This window comes from Mchenga conophoros, linkage group LG17, assembly GCF_057382185.1.
Source record: "Mchenga conophoros isolate Kocher_MC1m ecotype Shallow Benthic linkage group LG17, M_conophoros_male_GT1.1, whole genome shotgun sequence".
Taxonomy (NCBI): Eukaryota; Metazoa; Chordata; class Actinopteri; order Cichliformes; family Cichlidae; genus Mchenga; species Mchenga conophoros.
In genome coordinates this window covers 4,229,706-4,249,177 of record NC_140542.1, presented here as the reverse complement: position 1 = coordinate 4,249,177, position 19,472 = coordinate 4,229,706, and the positions used below count along the sequence as shown (strand labels likewise).

Genomic DNA, 19,472 nt, shown 5'->3' with positions numbered 1-19,472 from the left:
CTCAAGTTTACTCATTTTTATTAAGCAATACTGTCCTTTTACATTCTTCCTCCTTCTCCAGTGTAATTTTTATTTAATAAATTCTTTTCAAAAATCAACACACTGAACATGGTGACATCCCTTATGGATTCATAAGTAACATTCACCCAATTGGGACCAAATGAAAACAAAAGGAACACAGCATTAATATGGTGATGTGATAAAGGGTGAACTCTTCTGTGCCTTTGACTACACCCCCTGTAAACTGAAGACTTGGGTACAGGAGTCCTCTGCATACATTAACAGTAAAACTCAAGCAGGAATGAGACATTCTTCTGATTTGTAATTGATGGGGGAGGGGGAAAGTCACTCTGGTGAGGGCTTGCACACAGGGATTGGTAAACAAATTCTTTGAACAAAGTGCTTGATTGACCACTCGCTTCACAGAGGACAAAGTATGATAAAAACGGCAGCTTTCAAAAAGGAAACAAATTAAATTACAGCGCCTATAGTTTAAAAAAAAAATAAAATCTACACATACAAGCTTAAAATGGTAATGAGAGACAATGAAAACAGGTCTGATTAATTAAGGCAGGCTTTCTGTAAGGCGTTAAAAAAAAAGTCCATTGCTGTAAGATCTTAAAGGAGTTAGTCCAAAGTGTCTCAGTGTGGCTTTGCGTGAAGACATCATCCTGAGTGCAGTGTGTGAGAACAGGACTCAAATTCGTCCATCTTTATGTATTTTATGTGTATGTACTTGTGTGTTTCCACTAGGGGCCTGTCACACTGCTAGGCTGGGTGCTCCTTGGTGTCCTTGTACCAGATCACCCTTTTTGGATCTGAGAAGCCAAAAAAAAAAAAAAGTCAAAAGGGACGCTTCATACAAACAGCAAAGATTAGACCACTTTGTTATGCAACACATTTTAGCAAATTACCATCAATGAGTGTGTGTGACAAAATAGTAGGGAATAATGTCTTGCGCATATGAATGAATGCGCATAAATTAGGAAAACTCACCTTTTTTCTGTCTGTTGCAGATAGCGTTCCACTCTATGGAGTGAGAGAGGGGAAAAGAGGTAGTTGTTATTCACCATAATTTCAGATTTAATGATCTCTAGCCAGATGTCATTTTTAAAGCTTCTTGTGGTGGTTACCTTTACTATGATAGTTCAGAGCTTCCACTAGGTGGCGACAACTGAGCAGCAGCTTTCCATTGCTCTCGTCGACCTCTGCGCATGCAATTGGGTTGAGGGAGGTAGACACTGGAATTGGCCTTTCTTCTGGGGGCCTCACTGTGAGAACTGTGTCTAGCTGTAGGTCTGCTGGATGTTTAGAATCTGTGGGCAGTGGGGTACTGGAACGGGAGTTGGGGCCGGAGCCCTCTGTGACTGGTCTTGCCTCGCTAATGAAACTTAGACCCCACTGGTTCTGTAGCAGCATGCCGATGGCAGGTCGGTCTTCCTCCAGTGCTCCAGTTGCAGCTCCCGCCTTCACCTTGGAGGCATAGCTAACAGCAGGCTGTAGCTTGGCAGGACTGTCTTGCACTGGGAAGGCAGGTGGGGGCTTAAGTAGAGACAAACTGTCCTCGACCCATCTTTCCTTTTGATTAACCTTTTGTGGCCTTTCACTTACACGGCCAACACCCTTCTGACTTTCCCTGCGCAGACTACGACCTTTGTGCTGTGGGCCCCTGCGTTCCTTTTCCCTGCGGAAGCTAAAGGCATGGCTGGGACCCATCAGGTCACCATCGGGTGAAAGCTGCCGTGGCAGCTTGTCGCCTCCAGAGATGCATCCTCCACCCCCACCACCTCCACAGTTTCCCGAGCCAGGAGACAGGCGGCGGTTCCGAATGTGTGGCTCAGAATTGGCGGCTGAAACAAGGACTGCTTGGTCACATAGACCATCAGGCTCACACACAGTGTTGCTGGCTTCCCATGTACCTGAAGAAAATGAGCATTGACAAGTTGATCAGGTATCTGCTGTTTTAATATGTTATCATGCATACGAGCAGAAAATTCCAGTGCTTGGTGATTTGTAAGTGAAATCACTAAATCATATCATAATCACTTCCAATCAACATTACTGTCCTACTAGTATCTTGCCCTTACTTTAGTAAGCATACTTGTAGTGAGTAGTACACAAAGACTTATCACTTGGCATTGGTTAATAATGGTCTTTGCACTTGTCTCTACCATGCACACAAACATTGGGGGTAGATGACACACTTTCATGTGACTTCGGTGTGGCAGAGGAGGTGAGGCTGAACAACAGTTCCCTGTATAGCTGGCTACTTGCAAAGTTGTACAGAAAAAAATACCAATCCCAAAATAGACAGGATTGCTGGAATCAAAACAACTCTTCTGAAGAAATCTACCATCAACACTTTTGATGAGCAATTTATCAAGCACCAGTATAAAACGTTTTAGGTTCAACTTCCTGAGTCGGAAGGTGGAAAAAATGTAATTAAACAGACTTCACCTCGGGCCGTACCATGTGACTATTAATGCAATCTCACACAAGATGCTGATATAATTCAGGTCAACTAATCTCAAATTAATAAATAAATAATGTTGCCGTTGGTTAAGAGTAAACTAATTGTATTCCTAACTGGCAGTTGCCCATCACAGGTCTCAGCTGTCATCACCATACTTGTCCCCGTGTCTGATCTTGCCCAATGACCTGTGTCACGCTGTCCCACTTGCTGGCTCATCATGAAAAGGAGTGACTGGGTAACAGTCTTTACGGGAAGGCTCTCCCGTTTTGGTTGTTAAATCATTCTCTGTCCGCATGGCGCCACTGAAACATACTCAGACCGACTCAGACATTACTGTTGGCCGTGTTCAAATGCACCACAAGTTGAAACATAAAGAGGAAGCACATAGCTTACAGCGGGCCTGATTAGCGTACCCGCTCCAAAGCGCCACATTTCAAAAGAACTGGTGAGACCGACCACCGCCCGGCCGACCCCGTCTCATTTACCGCTCCGAAATTTCGAGAAGCAGGCTACCTCCGCAGACTCTTCAGTGTCCCGACTATTTAGAAACAAAGATGTCAGAAATGATTTAATAGTTTCCATTTGTGGAAAACAACTCCCGCTGGTTCATGTGAGCGGTGCTTGCGGCTAAAAAGATAGAAGCTAACAGCGAGCACCGGTGTTAGCAAACTTTAATTAGCAGCGTCACGATGTGGAGCATAAAACTCGACGGTTTTATGTATCTAAAGGTTCCACTTTGACCATCGAAAAATGTATGAACATTAACTACAGCGGGTCGAGTAGATATGTTTGTTTTTACACGTATTAAGGTTGTAAAAAGCCACCCAGAACGCTAGCCGAAGTTTCGTAACTCCCCCCACCACCTCATTCAAAGCGGAGAAAGGCTTCCCTCGGCGCTGCTAGCCCGCCGCTAATGCCGCGGCCAAACACATAAATAACACATCTGAAAGTGAAGCGTTACACTCAAATATACCGAAATATAGCACAAACTCACCTGTTTTAATATGCATCTCTTTTCGCTTGATGTGTCGTTGAAGCTAAACCGTTGAGTAACTTGTTTACAGCGTTGAGATAACGACAGCAGCCTGCTTGTAACCACCACCCGGAAGCGACACGAAAATGTGGGTGGGACAGGAAGTGCCTGCAGATAAGTGGTCCGGCGGGAATCTCGCCGTGAATTTAACCCTCCACTTCACACATTGTGATAGTGTATGCTTAAAATTGTTCAGCATTATTTTCTGACACATTTTGGACCATTTTATTGCCAAAAAAAAAATGTTATATTTCAGACACCCGTTTCCGAGATATATCCACAACTTGCCCCTAGGCAACTAGGCTTGTATAAAACAGGCAATTACTAACTCATAGATCATTACACAATTGTTGGAAAGCAATAAAAACATAAGAAAATCGTCCAAAAATGTCAACCAATTTTGATCAAAGAATTGAAAAAACACATTTAGATTATTTAGCTTTATGGCTTGATACAGGCTTAAGTTCGAATTGTCCAATATAATGTCATATTGATTCTCATGTTGTGAGACTTTGCTGTCATTCTGTGTGAAACTTAATAAAAACAGTTCTTTTGTGCTGTAAAACAGAGCCGCACATTACACTTTATAGACATTACCTCTGTTTTTTCTGTGCACCCGGGAACCCTGCATCTTGCCTTGTTCAATATTGTATATAACAATGCAGAGAAAACCCTGACAATTAGACGAGCCCCTATAAGCAAGAACATGGCTACAGTAGAAAAGGTAAACTCCCTTTTAACAGAAAGAAAGCTCCGACAGAACTAGACTCAAGGATGGGCGCTGTGGGTCTCTGCTTCCTTGTTTTCTCTTCATGCTTTTGAGATATCCCACACTGGATTTGCACAGACTTTGAGCAATTTTGCATTTAAAACCACATTTTCATTTTCAGGTGCCCCTACACCTGGAAGCTCAGACAGATGGACACACTTTCCAATGTAAACTTAGGATTGTAAAAATAATAATCTGATATCATTATTATTACTTGGTGCTACATGAAATAATATTATTATGAAAAAACACACAGTTATCAAAGTCTTCCACAAAAGTACCCCTTATCGCACAAAGAAAAACTGAATTTCTGATCAGGCAAAGTAAAAAAAAGCAAAATTAAAAACAAAAACGCTCTCCACATCTTCTTACACTCACACGTATTTTTGATTTACAGTTTATGTCATTTTAAATATGATTACTAGAGGAAATATTCTTACCTTCTTCTCACATCATGCGATCGTGTCACTGTGTCAGAAAAGGATGCCCGATGTTCAAATCACGCTTCATAGTGATTCCCACATCTTATTGAACTGAAATTAGATACCTTTCCAAACATTCTGATTGATCATTTAAGTTCACATGTACTGGGCCTGAGGCTTAAAAATGTTCTGTGTTGTGCTGTAGAGGATTAATGTACAAAACAGACTACCATGACAACTCATGTGAAAATCATGTGGACACTTTATGTCAGATACAATTTTGTGATTATTATTGTTACAACACTCAATACATTACTTTTTCATTATTCCACAAAATGTCCTGAAATGTATTGTCTTATAATTACAGTTAACCCCTCTGAGGTAGTGTTAGAGCATGGTTCTTAAGCCCAGGTCCTCTGCCAGAGGCCTGGAAGTTTGAAGGTTCTGCACGGTATCTTTGCTGTTCCTAGGTCTGCAGTTTTCTGAACAGACACCTCTGTCTCTGACCTCTGTGACTGTGGAATCTTTAGAGCCAATCTTACAGCTTGGCAGTTGCAGCTCTTAATGCTTCTATTGCCACCGGGACCAGTTGTTCTTCTAGCCACTGTTACTTTTCCTGTGCTCCATCCTGATGTTGCTTTCAGCTGGGATTGCCACACATGTCACAGCTGTGATCTTCTGTTCCTTCCAAAGCACCACTATATCTAGTTGGTTGGCCAGCAGCTGCTTTTCTTAGCCCTGTGTTCTCAACCACCTTTGGTGGTAATGATAATTGGAGACTTCTAATCTATATAATAATAATGGATTGCATTTACAGTGGCTTGCAAAGGTATTTGGCCCCCTTGAACTTCTCCACATTTTGTCACATTACAGCCACAAACATGAATCAGTTTTATTGGAATTCCACATGAAAGACCAACACAAAGTGGTGCACACGTGAGAAGTGGAACGAAAATCATACATGATTCCAAACATTTTTTACAAATAAATAATTGAAAAGTGGGGTGTGCATAATTATTCAACCCCCTGAGTCAATACCTTGTAGAACCACCTTTTGCTGCAATTACAGCTGCCGGTCTTTTAGGGTCTGTCTCTACCAGCTTTGCACATCTACAGACTGAAATCTTTGCCCATTCTTCTTTGCAAAACAGCTCCAGCTCAGTCAGATTAGGTGGACAGCGTTTTTGAACAGCAGTTTTCAGATCTTGCCACAGATTCTCGATTGTATTTAGATCTGGACTTTGACTGGGCCATTCTAACACATGGATATGTTTTGTTTTAAACCATTCCATTGTTGTCCTGGCTTTACGTTTAGAGTCGTTGTCCTGCTGGAAGGTGAACCTCCGCCCCAGTCTCAAGTCTTTTGCAGACTCCAAGAGGTTTTCTTCCAAGATTGCCCTGTATTTGGCTCCATCCATCTTCCCATCAACTCTGACCAGCTTCCCTGTCCCTGCTGAAGAGAAGCGCCCCCAGAGCATGATGCAGCCACCACCATATTTGACAGTGGGGATGGTGTGTTCAGAGTGATGTGCAGTGTTAGTTTTCCACCACACATAGCGTTTTGCATTTTGGCCAAAAGGTTCCATTTTGGTCTCATCTGACCAGAGCACCTTCTTCCACATGTTTGCTGTATCCCCCACATGGCTTGTGGCAAACTGCAAACGGGACTTCTTATGGTTTTCTGTTAACAGTGGCTTTCTTCTTGCCACTCTTCCATAAAGGCCAACTTTGTGCAGTGCACGACTAATAGTTGTCCTATGGACAGATTCCCCCACCTGAGCTGTAGATCTCTGCAGCTCGTCCAGAGTCACCATGGGCCTCTTGGCTGCATTTCTGATCAGCGCTCTCCTTGTTCAGCCTGTGAGTTTAGGTGGACGGCCTTGTCTTGGTAGGTTTACAGTTGTGCCATACTCCTTCCATTTCTGAATGATTGCTTGGACAGTGCTCCGTGGGATGTTCAAGGCTTGGGAAATCTTTTTGTAGCCTAAGCTTGCTTTAAATTTCTCAATAACTTTATCCCTGACCTGTCTGGTGTGTTCTTTGGACTTCATGGTGTTGTTGCTCCCAATATTCTCTTAGACAACCTCTAAGGCCGTCACAGAGCAGCTGTATTTGTACTGACATTAGATGCACACAGGTGCACTCTAGTCATTAGCACTCATCAGGCAACATCTATGGGCAACTGACTGCACAGACCAAAGGGGGCTGAATAATTATGCACACCCCACTTTTCAGTTATTTATTTGTAAAAAATTTTTGGAATCATGTATTTTCGTTCCACTTCTCACGTGTGCACCACTTTGTGTTGGTCTTTCATGTGGAATTCCAATAAAATTGATTCATGTTTGTGGCTGTAATGTGACAAAATGTGGGAAAGTTCAAGGGGGCCGAATACTTTTGCAAGCCACTGTATATAGCACTTTTCTAGGCACCCAAAGCGCTTCACAATTCCCCTATTCATTCACGCACTAGTGCAGGCAAACCACAGTTGTAGCCACAGCTGCCCTGGGGCAGACTGTCAGAAGCGAGGCTGCCATATCGTGCCATCGGCCTCTCTGACCAACACCAGTAGGGTAAAGCGTCTTGCCCAAGCTTTCTTTTTCCTTTTGAACTACATGTTTTGTCTCTCTTTAGACCTCTACAAGTTATTTAAAGCACAATCAAAATAACACAGTTCACTGTCATGAATATGCTGCTACAGAATAAAAAATATTCCAGACTTAGCTATCCAACAAACAGGAGGGTCTAAGACTGGGCTGTAAAGCAAACATTTAAAGCCTGCTTCAGTGTGATATTCAGCACACTGACTTCGTGTTTAATCTTTAATTCAATTTGATGAGCCAAAATATCAGAGCAGTCACTGCTGATGTACCTTTAGAGACAATGTATAGATGATGTCCAGCTTGAGCGGACTGCTAACATCCTACAAGATGATCTGTAATCTATTATTCTGCTCCAGTGATATTTACACAGATGGATGAGTTAATCAACATGTAAAACACTAACAACACAGTAATTTAACACAAGCTCACACTGGATGCAGTCCTCATCCTGTGCCAGTGGTTTCATCTAACAAAAAAAAAAAAATCTGTCTTCAAGATCCTTCTTCCAGATTCTTCCACTTTTGTAACTTCCCTTTCTGTACCTCATTCAAATTTCTTTAGCCATCCTCCTCTTTTCTGTAATTCAGATGTTACACTTTTTTTGCTCTCTGCTTCTGTGCTTTTAAAGATTACAAATGGTTTTCTTGATAAGCCAAAACATAAATCCATAAATCCTCCATGTAGTGGCATCAGTGGGAAACATGTTTCAGGACCATCCCCACAGACAGAGCGGCCAGGAAAGCAGAAGAACACCATGTCAAAAAGGCCCTGAGTAAATGTGGTTATTCCAGCTGGCCATTTGTCAAAGCTGGGAAGACACTTAAAGAAAGCTCCAGGCAATCCAGGAGAGGAGGAGGACAACGTAGGCAAAAACCCTTAGTGATCTTATGTGTCATGAGTATTGGAACAGCTGACATACATTTTCTCAAAATACTGCCTATCTGTGGCTTTCAAACCCCAAAACACGTTGCGCCAAAAATTGGTCCGCAGCAAAGATCCGCTCCCCTGGCACAAACACAGTAATATAGTGCCAAAAAACAAAACAAAAAAATACACACAGTGAACTAATTTAAGGCTCTTTTTATTTTAAATGACAACAGTTATGTTGGAGCAACGAAGTGATTTTCTCCCAATAGCTCAAGGACTCAATAAATCCACCTTCTCTGAGTGTGTGCGCATGTGTCTCTTCAGCCTCGTAGACGTACAGAAGCCCTTCTTACAGAATGCGCAGCTGTGTGGCTTCTCGCCGGTGTGAGTCCGTACGTGTATGTTGAGGTCTGATGAGCACCTGAACCTCCTCTCACAGTAAGAGCAAGGGTACGGCCTCTCTCCAGTGTGTGTGCGTTTGTGCAGGAGCAGCTCCCCAGAGGTCAGGAAGGTTTTCCCACACTGGGAGCATGAGTGTGGTCGCTCCCCCGTGTGAGTCAGGTTATGTCGGACGAGCGAGGTGGACTTGGAGAACCTCTTTCCGCAGCGGCCGCATTCGAACGGGTGCTCGCCTATGTGGCTGTGGAAGTGTTCACTCTGAGCGCGCTTGGTTTTAAAGCTCTTCGGGCACTGAGGACAGCTGAAGGGCCGGAAGTTGCTGTGGATGCGCTGGTGCCTCACAAGCTCTCCGTGAGTGAGAAAGGACTTCTGGCAGGTGGTGCAGAGGTATGGCCGCTCCCCTGTGTGGATTCTCTCGTGGCGTGTGAGGCTGGCCAGCTGGGTGAAGCTCTTCTCACAGTATGAGCACTGGAAAGGCCGCTGGCCATTGTGAGTCAGGAGGTGCCTGTTAAGGATCTGAAGCTGCGTGAAGCTCTTTCCGCACTCTGCACAGGGGTGGGGACGCTCTCTGCTGTGGGTCTGCTGGTGCTTATTCAGAAGCCACATGTGGGTGAAGCTTTTCCCGCACTTGCATGGAAATGGCCGCTCACCTGTGTGCTTCATCTGGTGTCTCTTCAGGTCCGAGGCTCGGCCGTAGATCTTCTCACACATGGGACATTTGTACTGACGCCTTACGATGTGCCTCTGCCTGTGCCTCAGTCGATCCAGGATGCTGCTAAAGCTCTCACCACATTTCTGGCATTTATACTGACCGCCCCCCTTCTCTGACACCACCTCTGTCACCACCACCTCTGTTGTTAGGTCTAGCTGAGGGTTGCAGGTCTGGCCACAAGCTGTTCGCTCAGAATGCAGTTTGAGCAGCCCCATCTGAGTGAACCGTTTGCCACAATGAGAGCAAAGGAAGGGGCGCTCTCCAGTGTGGATGCGCTGATGTCTGGTCAGATCCCAAGAGTTCTTGAAGCCCTTCCGACACTCCTCACAGGTGTACGGGCGCTCGCCCGTGTGGGTCCGCTGGTGACGAGTCACGTCCGAGACCCGCGTGAACGTTTTGCCGCACTCCTGGCATGTGTGTGGGTCGGGCCTGTTGTGGATGGGGAAGGGCTTTGGGAACTCAGGAGGGAACGTCTTCTTGGGGGTCTCACATGTCTGTGCAGCCCTCTGGAGTTTGGCGTATTGTTCAGGATGGCTGTGCTCAATGTGCTGCAGCAGGTAGGACTCTTGCATGTGGAAGAAGGGACACTCTGAGCAGGCAAAGACCTGGGTGGACATCTCCACTGTGGTGCCTACAGAGAAACACAAAAGTTAAAATGTGCAACAAAAAAAGAGAGAAAAACTCACCTTAAAGTGTAGATGCCTCATCTAAAACTTTAAATGACAGTTATTAAAAGTGAGACAGCAAACCTTGAACAGCTTTAAAGTGACTAACTGATTTACCTTGGGTGCTGAGGTGCTCAAGGCATTTGTGGTGTTGCAGGAGAGACTTGAAGTCACTGGGATTGGAGAACACCTGCAAGCAGTCCTTCAGCACAGAGGGGGCAGAGGTAAGCCAGGAAACAGTCTGTTTGATTATGGAAAAAAAAGATTCAGTCTGAAGAAGTTTAAATTCCAAAAGACAACTGTTTTGAAGAGAAGGAGGGGGAATGGTGATTAAATATGAGACGTGACCAAATAGTCTCGGGAACCAGCTCACTAAAATAAAATAACTTTATCTGATTGAAATTTGCCCAATCTCACCTTCAAGATCATCTTCTCATGTATCACTGGACTGCTTTCACTCTGGCTGTTGGTTTTTTACCTGGCTTCTTGGGAAACCTGTTCTGTCCCTGTTTACTTACAGACTGGATCTTTGTTGAAGGATCACAGTGTGTTAAAACAGTAATCCTTCAATGTGATATTCATTCAGGTGAGTCAGTGAAGTCTTGGGGAGTACTGAGTGAAGACACAGTCCTACTAACAATCAGCCAACTGCAACTAAATGCAACACTTTTACAGCAGAGCTGTGCACTGACAGTTTTCACCCTGTGGGTACAAATTCAAACGTGTAAAATCCAGTGAATGCTGGTGAAAATCAGGGAGGTTCCTGGTAATTAATTTCTTAATCGACCAAACAATGAAAAAAAATACTTGATTAACTGCTGAGTAGTTGAAAACTAAGAAGAAAAAACAAACACTGAAAAGGCTAAAGATAGGAAAAATGTATGTATATCTTTAATACTACATGCACAAACTACTAATACTGTTACTCATCTTCAGTACCTTTGGTGACTGCTGCCCAACCATTCAACAGTGTTTGATGTATAGAACAGTATTTTATAATAATAATGAATCTTATATGGCCAATATTACGCTTTCACGTAGGCCTACCTGACCGAGGTCTGGCACCGGCAGAAGTCTTTCTAATTTGGAGAGAAACTCCCACACAAGCAGCTGCATGTCCGCATCATAGCTGAGGCCATATTCTGTGGGGAAAACCTCCTGAGAAGAACAAACATTAACAGCTAGTAATACAAAAAAAAGTTAAAAGGAAGAAGATAAGAAATACATGGATTGGCTACATCTAAGAGCATTTGCCTGGTAAAAATGTTCCCTCTCTGCTGGGTCTTTCAGGAGTGTTTGGGTTAGCTCCACAAAGATGGCCTCTTCTGCATCCACCTCTGCATCCCCACTCTGAAAGAAATCATTACAACTGAGATCTTCGTCACTATCAGACCAACAATAATGATAAAGGATGAAAAATGATCTTGGAAAGCTAACATTTATATTTGATCATCCACTGCATATTTAATGGGTGATTAGAATCATTATTCTGTTTTAGAAGCCATTCTCCCTCTCTACAGAATATGCAGATTAAACTAATCCATACCTCTCACAACCAGTAAAACGTTCCACATGACACTAACAGCAACACAAGCCCTGAATGTGATCAATCCACCGCAGCTACATTACTGGTAATACTGATAAAATATGTTGTCTCTGAACGCAGCTTTGCTCATTGCATTCAGAAAGCTCTATTTTAACTCTACCAACAGACTACGCCTGTTTCCAAAATGTATCGCCTTTCACAGTTTGTTATCAGACTTCTGATGCTGGATTTAGAGGTGAGTTCAGATGAAATGTTTCCTCTGCAAGGTCTTCACTCACTGAACTTTTAACAGTAACACAACTTTGGACCTGGACTTTGGACTTGTTCAAAATGGTGCTAACACTTACTCCTGTGTATCCCGGTGGGTGGATTCGCTCTAGGTGAGGCTGTACACACAGGATGTTGGCTGTTTCCTCATTTCTGCACAGCTCAAGTATAACCTGAAGCAACAGGAAGGTATTCATTCAGCTACTGTCACTGGATTACCCACTTGTGGAGTGGAATGCATTTCTGTGCACCTACTGACTCACTCTGGCTCGCAGCCGAAGCAGCAGTTTTCCTCGTTGCTTCGGATTGAGCAGGTCCGGAACTGATGCTGTGACCAGTGTCACAAATTCATCAAGCTTTTCATAGTCGAGAACATCCCTCCGTTGAGCCACCTGCCACATGGCTGCAGAAATCAGCCGCATAGGAGGGATCAGCAGTCTTAGGGATGACAACGGCAGGAATATATCTGATTAAACACACACAGTGGAGAGAGTTATGTCTTTTTTGGAAAGTCAGATGTCCTCTTGTGACAGCTCGGCAAACCATCTTTATAATTTAGCACCAAGAGACAAAGTTACAAGAAAATCATCTGTGAACCCGCTGGTGCACAGGTGCTAAGCTACTGTGGGTATAGATGAAGTCTAGTCTTCTCAAGACGTTGTGAGCCACGTAAGCCTCAACAAAATATTTCACAGGAACTTAAAGAAACATCAGAGAGATGCATGAAGGTGGGAAAAAATGGGTGTTTTTCAGGGTGCTTCCTAGATTAAAACACTGCTCTCCAAAGCAGCACTGTAACACATGTCGGGATTGCAAAAAATAATATAAAACATCCAACCTGTTTTTCGAGATAAAAGTTGAACTTGTTGGCAAAACAGTCCAATAACCTTTTGAGAGTACAAAAGTACTGTTTCTATAATTGGGACTCAGGTGAATTTATGGCCACATATTACAAGCAATCGATTAAAAATTCCCAGTTATTTCAAAATATTTACAAACATTTCCAAGATAGCTTAATGTTGCCATTTATTGAAAGTATATTTAATTACTCACACAATATATCAGAAATAGAAATTTAGTCATGTTGAACAGTATTTGAATATAGCCCAGTTAAATTAGCTAAAAACAGATTAACTAACTTAAAATCATAACACTAAGAACAAATTTACTTAAAAAAAACAACACGAATACAGTGAACATATTGTATGAACCTAAGTATTAACGGTTAACCCATTAAGTTTTCCATGTTTACATTAGCATAGCTAACTAGAATCACTGCATTTAGCCGCGGCGAGGAGCTAACGCGCACACACATGGGCGGCCTGGCTCGCGGTACCAATGAACGCTGCTGTGACACGGACCTGTGCTCTCAACTGGACCGCTTTCCATAACGCAAACTACACGAATTCCTTTAAAAAAGTCACTAGAAAGCTGCAACCAGCAATTAATTTGCTATTAGCCCTAACGCAAAGCGGAAACGCGTGGGCCAATGTGTGATTTCCAAAATAAAAGCATTAACAAGTGCCCAAAAGTGTAAAGAAAAAAAAAAGCAGCCCCGGTTAATTCAAAACATTTAAGTCATTAGCTAAACAGTTGCGCTTTATGGGTCTCAAAAGTGCAGTCACTGCCAGTGGTATAAGAACCTAACACTGAACTCAGATCCTAATAACAGATGTGATGCTGATAAATGAGAAGTTCATCCAACAGATAACAGAATGTTGTAATTTACCAAGTAGACAAAAAACTTTATTTGAAGTGTTTTCCAAGTGCAAATTTCCATGACTTTGGCATTCTAGTATTTCTCCCAACACAGCATTGTTCTTTCACGAGTGAAGGTGGACGCTAATCTTCTGGTGTCCATATGGGTCCCACACCTATTGATCGCATAGCTTGATATGACAATACATTCATTTGGAGATGTCAGATTTATTTACAGGTGATGATCAGGAAAACATGGAAACAAAACCAAAACACTAGGAAGAAGCCAGAAAATTAAACATTATTAATAAAACATGGGTTAATAAAACTACTTAACAACTGACAGTAACAACACTTAAAGTGTCTTAGTAACTTTCTGGTCAAAGCATTTTGTAAGTCCTGATGACATCATTGTGACTTTTCAACAATACAGCACTTGAAATGTTTCTCGCCCCCACAGAAAAACTGATTCCACGCATTAAAGAGGATAGTCCAGTCACAGTAGCTCTGTAGTTCAGATGTTTGTTATGCAGCCAAATGATGTACGACATCCAATCACATGGTGTTAGATTCAAAGCAGAGTTAGCATTTCCAAGGGCAGGGCAGGGCGAGCACTCTGCATCCTCAAGCTCCAAAGTCCTGGAACCAACCTTTAACAAAGAGAAGTACTTTGAAAACAGTTCTAACACAGGGAACACAAATGCATAATCACAAATACTACATATATACATCTATACATTCTAATCAATAACATTTCCAGCATCTCAAACTGGAGAATTAGCTGTTCGTGTCTCAGTGTAGCAGTAATAGAAATAGATTTTGGATATGGAGGGCTGATTGGACAAAACGAGGAGCCGATAACAGAAGAAAATTAGTAACGGGGAAAAGTCACTGCGCTTCTACACCGGATATCTCGTATCATGCACTTCGAAAAGCACATAAAAGCATGACGTTAAATTATTGCATCAAAATTAGCGAAGACAGGCACATGACTTTTCTAGAGCGATAACGGCCCACCCTACACAGGAAGTGTAGAGTGTAAATTCTTAAAAATAGTACAATTTACATTGTAAATTGAAGACCTTTCAGGCAAACGTTGCATAGCTAATACTAGATCCAAGGAAGTGATCTTGAATCTTGATACCAGCTGGCTAACCACTGAATATGAGCTCTCAGAATGGTATTTATGATACAGCTGCATCAATACTAACTTTAAAACTGTTTGTTTCAAATTAGCGCTATTTAAATCCCATTTTTATATCAGGCTCGGCAGCTGTGGGACAAAAAAAGTTAGATAACATCCGTAGCCACCCACTTTTAGCTGGAAACTTCCACGCGCACTCATTCTTACCTTTTAAGGGACTAAGAAATACACGACGAGGAATAACACGAAATCAAAGACCACGAAAGCCCAGAAGTCAAACCAGTAGGAATGTTTCGGTAAAGATATCGGAGCTCCTTTAGATTTAAAGATTTTAAGATCTTCCTCTGACTCCGTTACAGGAGTCGTGCCGGGTGCCATGTTTGCTATGGCTTCAGTCTCGCGCTCCTGGAAGAGAACACGATAATCCTTCAAAATAAAATCACACCTTTGCAACAACGATTGGTTACTGAATATTATCACCTCATTTCGTCTACTCCTGCGTGTATAGATCTGTTTCCCCCCCTTTGAACAATGTATTTCATATAGCAAGCGCTAGATGCTAAAAAAAAAAAAAAAATCACAAACATTTTAGGATTAGGCCACCTCATGTGACTGGTCGGGTGACATGAATTGTATAATATATAGTCTGTGACATGGTATTTTCACCTAGTTTTACTGCACTCTTACAGCTAATATTTGTGACATTCAATCAATTATATTTTCAATGGACAGCACCTAATTATAAGCATGTTACTTCTCTGGCCTTCTTTGACACACCAGAAACTGAAAAATCCTTCTCAGTTTCAGGGTGGCTGTAGCTCAGGAGGTGGAGCAGGTCACCTACTGATTGGAAGGCTGGTGGTTCGATCATTGGCTCCTCCAGTCTGCATGTCAAGTATCCTTGGGCAAAATACTAACCCCAAGTTGCTCTCCAATTCATCCATCGGAGTGTGAATGTAGTAGCACTAAGTACAGTGAAAGTGGTTGTGTAAATGGGTGAATGTGGCATGTTGTATAGAGCGCCGTCAGTACTCTGGGACAGTAGAAAAGTGCTATATAAGAATCATTCCATAGTTGTCATCTTATAATCTTGTTAGGTGCATCTTTTGTATTGGACTGTAAAAACTCTTCCTACAAACCAAACTCCAGACTGCATCCAAAGCATATAACATACACGCAATTGATATCATCAGCAGAACGTCCTGCATGTAAAACTCTTTAGAGTTAATGCCACATCTAGCACCATCTTTGTTGGAATTAGTATATACTGATCTGATTCTAAGTAAAATGTGTTTCATATTCCTTACTTTCACTTGAACATGTTTTTTTTATTTATATTTTTCTTTTAATTCTTATCATTCTAAGAGACATGAATAAAATAAAATGAACACAAAAGACCGTTTTTGCCTGTGTGACACCAAATACCATTTATTAGGGCTTTACAAAGACTACAAAATCCTCCAGATGAGGTAAATCACTGTCTCTGTCTATTTACATGATATGTTACATACAAATGTACAAAATATAAAACATTTAAGGACAAATGTTTCACCCAAAAAGAAGAAAACGTTCTCTCAAACCAGAGTAAATGCTATGGTTTTCAACTGAGATGTAACTGCAAAGTGTTAAGTGGGGAAAATGTCACCATGGTGTACACTGTTAACAGGAGTGTAGATAGGTTTGATATGCGGGTGTAAGTCTAGGTAAGGAGCAACCACCCCTTTAGCATGCAACTACACCCCTTTGCCAAAAGAATGTGCGGACCATCAACAACTTGGCTGCGGAGACACGCGTGAAGCTGAACACAGGTAGGATTGTAGAGGATAGAATTGTCCTGAGGTTGTGACAACATGACTTCTTGGTCTCTGGTGAGCTCTGACCAGTAGCACCTGTTGGTTGTTGGTAAATGTTTACAGTACGGTGTCAGATCAGCTTCGGTGCCTCGGCCAACTAGCAAGCCTAACATGGCGGTAAGCTTCAGTTAAAATGTCCAGAGGGGAAGTGTTTCTAATGAACAACTGGGATTCCTAAGATCCAGAAATATTATGGCAGGATGAGGAATACTGGAGTAAGTGCCTATTTTTTTTCTTCTTCTTTTGTGATTTTAGTGAGTTAAAAAAAAGCTGTTTCTTACTGTACACTGTATGCCTCCTGCATAGGCACAACATCCAATCACCACAAGACACACACCTGTTTCTGACAGCGTGTTAAATTTTGCATTTCTTTTTTTTTCTCTCTGTTTTCAAAGTACAATAATTTATTCGGCGGGTTAAGCATATTGGAACATCGACAGGGCAGAATGCATCTTTGATTCACTGTGCAAGACTTAAGTATTTACAACCCAACCCAACCTCAAAGTGTGCAAAACCAACCCACTCGATAAACAAAGAGAGGACAATCAAAAATCTAAATGGCTTCCGTCCAATACACGCATACATAAAGGTAAAGGTCTCCTCATAATGCATCCCCTTTAAAAAGGTTCAAGACATGCTCATCAGGCAAGAACACCTGAAACAGTTTGGTTGTGCTCCTATCAGTTCAAGTGAGCCCAGCTCAACTGGGCACAAAACAACAACTTAAAAAAATATCCCAACCCCTCTATTATATACTTTTTTAAATGTTCATACAATATTGGTCAAATTCAAATACACTATTCACTCTTTTATAATCTAACTGTCAGAAAGGAGAAAGGGTGCTTTAGAGGGAAAGGGAGGGAAAACAAACAAAAGTGGCTGTTTGTCCCACTGCAAGCAGCATCTTTGACATAGCAGGAAGCATATCAATACTATCTCGTCTTCTCACCAGAAGATGCTTGAAAAAAAACTTTTGAACATTTAAGGCAGTGGAGAAAGCACCAATATCATTGTTCCCCTATTCAGCTCTTTGACTGATCTGGTTAACTTGTATACGGATGCGACAATTTGGATTCCTTTCGGGTACCTCACGGGTAGAAACCGAAGCACATGTCAAAAAAGAATTTCTAATGAGGGCCGCAGAATACCACGCTACTCTGTTAGGTATTACTGAACTCAGGGTCAGCCTACATTGCACCAAACCCTGTGCAGACTGCCAAAAATACCTGGTTACTCCTGTTACAATCCACAGAGGGCGCTGTCTGCTCTCTTCACGGTACATTTCATCCAAACATTGACAGCAGGCCAAGAACAGCGTAATGTAGACTTCTACAACCATGTTCGGCTCTGCATTGTGTTTACATTTGGCAGTCAAATCGAAACGAAACGTTGGCACTTTTCAATTTTTTTCTTCACAGTAGTAGTGAGACTGGATCACACACACACACACACACACACACAGACAATGCGCTTTCGTTGTGCTTGTTGTTGGCATGGAGGGGGGGGGGGGGGGGGGGGGCGAGGAGCGGCTTGGCAGTGCCTGACGCCGACAACGTTCAGGGCAGGAGACCAGCACCACGGGGCTCAACTAGTGACTGAGCTGAGGGCAGCAGAGTGTGTTAGTATGCTCCAATATTAGCTACACCCTCGTCATGTTCACAAAAAGCAAAGATATTTTTTTAAAAATGGTACAGCGGTGAACAAAATCTACCCAGTAAGGAGCAGGTTTGGTTGACCATAAATAACTTTTACTGAAACCTGATGATTTGTGTGTAAACACAATGGATGTAAAACAGCCTGTGGCCACTAGAGAGCATTACATCACCTGAAAGATAGTGTAAGAGATCAGGGTAGTCAGAAGTGGAGATATGGTACTTTGCTCAAGGACACTGTGGCAGGCTGGACTGTAGATTAAATGATGGCCTGAACTTTTAAAAGCTTTCATTAACAGAGAGTCTCCTCCTGCTGCCTGTGTGCAAGTGCATTCATTTGAGTGTGTGTCTGTGAGAAGCACCTCTGTAAACAAGGAAAGACATACACAACAAAACCTGACCCTAAATGTAAACACCTGAAAATATAACTAGATAACAAAAAATCCAGTTTGATCACGCTGAACTTCTTTCATTTTCTCACACCCAAAATGAAAAGTGTGAACAAAGTGTGATGTTCCTTATCAGACACACTAAAACCTATAATATATATGAAAAGTTGTATTCTTCAAATGTTACACATCCATTAAAAATGACTGGCGAACACTATCCGATGTCAGTAAAATAGATTCGATCTTACGCATATTGTCGTTTACCTTTTTGATCACCGGGGACCAAGTTGAAGACACATCTTTAAGACATAAAATAATCTGATTTAATATTGCACCATCGCTGTGTAAAAATAGGCTTTTTTCTCTCTCAAATGTTGGGTAAATCATTTTGGATAATAAAACTTTTCATATATCATTTGCTAACTATAGGGGTGTCCGGTAGTGATGGGGGTTTGATAGTTCCCAGGTTCTGGGAGGTCCAAGGGGTGCGGGTTAGGGGATCAGTATCTCTTGCTCTCATAGTGCTGACTCCAGTGAAGAGTCTAGCTGGTCGTCATGGTGACTGGTGCTGTCACTGTCGCAGCTCTGCGTGCTGGAGTAGTTTGCTGCCTCCTGCAGCCGTAGCAGCATGTTCATCTGCAACATAATGCAGAGTTAGAATGGAATGGAAAACTAGAGACACTCAAAGCAGGAAAACCTCAGCATTTCATAACTTTAGCAGGGCTCTACTGTTGGCGTACAGGTTTGATCGTGCTCTGATGAGTGTGATAATTCCTACCCTGGTGATCAGCACATTTGCCAAGAGTTTACAAGATAAATCTGAGGACTCTCCAAATGATTACTACAGTTAGGATTTACTGTTGCTAATATTCAAAAGCAGATTTCACAAAATCAATCAAGAATTTTACGCAACTCTAAGCTTGTGGCTCCTGTTTTTATTTTATACCTTGTGAGTCAGTCTCCATTACCATGGCAAAATG

The 19,472-nt window shown here is 42.3% G+C and overlaps 3 protein-coding genes across 10 annotated transcripts in view; all 3 read right to left on the bottom strand.

The window, feature by feature from the left end:
* Position 1: 1 nt before the first annotated feature.
* Positions 2 to 3,622, bottom strand: LOC146554914 (uncharacterized). The gene is made up of 4 exons (XM_085252107.1): positions 3,468 to 3,622; positions 1,134 to 1,919; positions 997 to 1,029; positions 2 to 818 (listed from the first exon to the last, which is right to left on the bottom strand). Exons 1-4 carry the CDS (start codon positions 3,481 to 3,483, stop codon positions 769 to 771), a joined length of 885 nt encoding a protein of 294 aa, XP_085108233.1. The 5' UTR covers positions 3,484 to 3,622; the 3' UTR covers positions 2 to 768.
* A 4,743-nt stretch (positions 3,623 to 8,365) lies between these two features.
* On the bottom strand, positions 8,366 to 15,039 carry LOC146554913 (uncharacterized). 3 transcript variants are annotated; one of them, XM_085252098.1, is made up of 8 exons: positions 14,806 to 15,039; positions 12,810 to 14,104; positions 12,020 to 12,194; positions 11,837 to 11,929; positions 11,198 to 11,293; positions 10,991 to 11,101; positions 10,061 to 10,184; positions 8,366 to 9,909 (listed from the first exon to the last, which is right to left on the bottom strand). In XM_085252098.1, exons 3-8 carry the CDS (start codon positions 12,176 to 12,178, stop codon positions 8,438 to 8,440), a joined length of 2,055 nt encoding a protein of 684 aa, XP_085108224.1. In that variant the 5' UTR covers positions 12,179 to 12,194; positions 12,810 to 14,104; positions 14,806 to 15,039; the 3' UTR covers positions 8,366 to 8,437. The 3 variants fall into 3 exon arrangements, with proteins under 3 accessions (XP_085108224.1, XP_085108225.1, XP_085108223.1); XM_085252099.1 differs by having other exon boundaries at positions 13,118 to 14,104; positions 14,806 to 15,035; XM_085252097.1 differs by having other exon boundaries at positions 12,020 to 12,222; positions 13,118 to 14,104; positions 14,806 to 15,034.
* A 959-nt stretch (positions 15,040 to 15,998) lies between these two features.
* nav3 (neuron navigator 3) overlaps positions 15,999 to 19,472 on the bottom strand; it is a 183,389-nt gene continuing 179,915 nt past the window's right edge. For all 6 annotated transcript variants that reach the window (XM_085253065.1, XM_085253066.1, XM_085253067.1 and 3 more), the window contains one exon: positions 15,999 to 19,128. In XM_085253065.1, coding sequence (XP_085109191.1) covers positions 19,009 to 19,128 — 120 coding nt within the window. In that variant the 3' untranslated portion in view covers positions 15,999 to 19,008. The remainder of the gene's footprint in view (positions 19,129 to 19,472) is intronic.

Excerpts from the sequence above, each read along its gene's own strand:
- LOC146554914 (XM_085252107.1), bottom strand. Across the intron at positions 1,030-1,133 it reads TCTGAACTATCATAGTAAAG|AGTGGAACGCTATCTGCAAC; the intron begins GTAACCACCACA and ends CTCACTCCATAG. Across the intron at positions 819-996 it reads CTGCAACAGACAGAAAAAAG|ATCCAAAAAGGGTGATCTGG; the intron begins GTGAGTTTTCCT and ends TTGGCTTCTCAG.
- LOC146554913 (XM_085252097.1), bottom strand. The coding sequence starts at position 13,145 with ATGGAAAGCGGTCCAGTTGAGAGCACAG. Across the intron at positions 11,294-11,836 it reads ACCCACCGGGATACACAGGA|AGTGGGGATGCAGAGGTGGA; the intron begins GTAAGTGTTAGC and ends GATTTCTTTCAG. Across the intron at positions 9,910-10,060 it reads TGAGCACCTCAGCACCCAAG|GCACCACAGTGGAGATGTCC; the intron begins GTAAATCAGTTA and ends GTTTCTCTGTAG.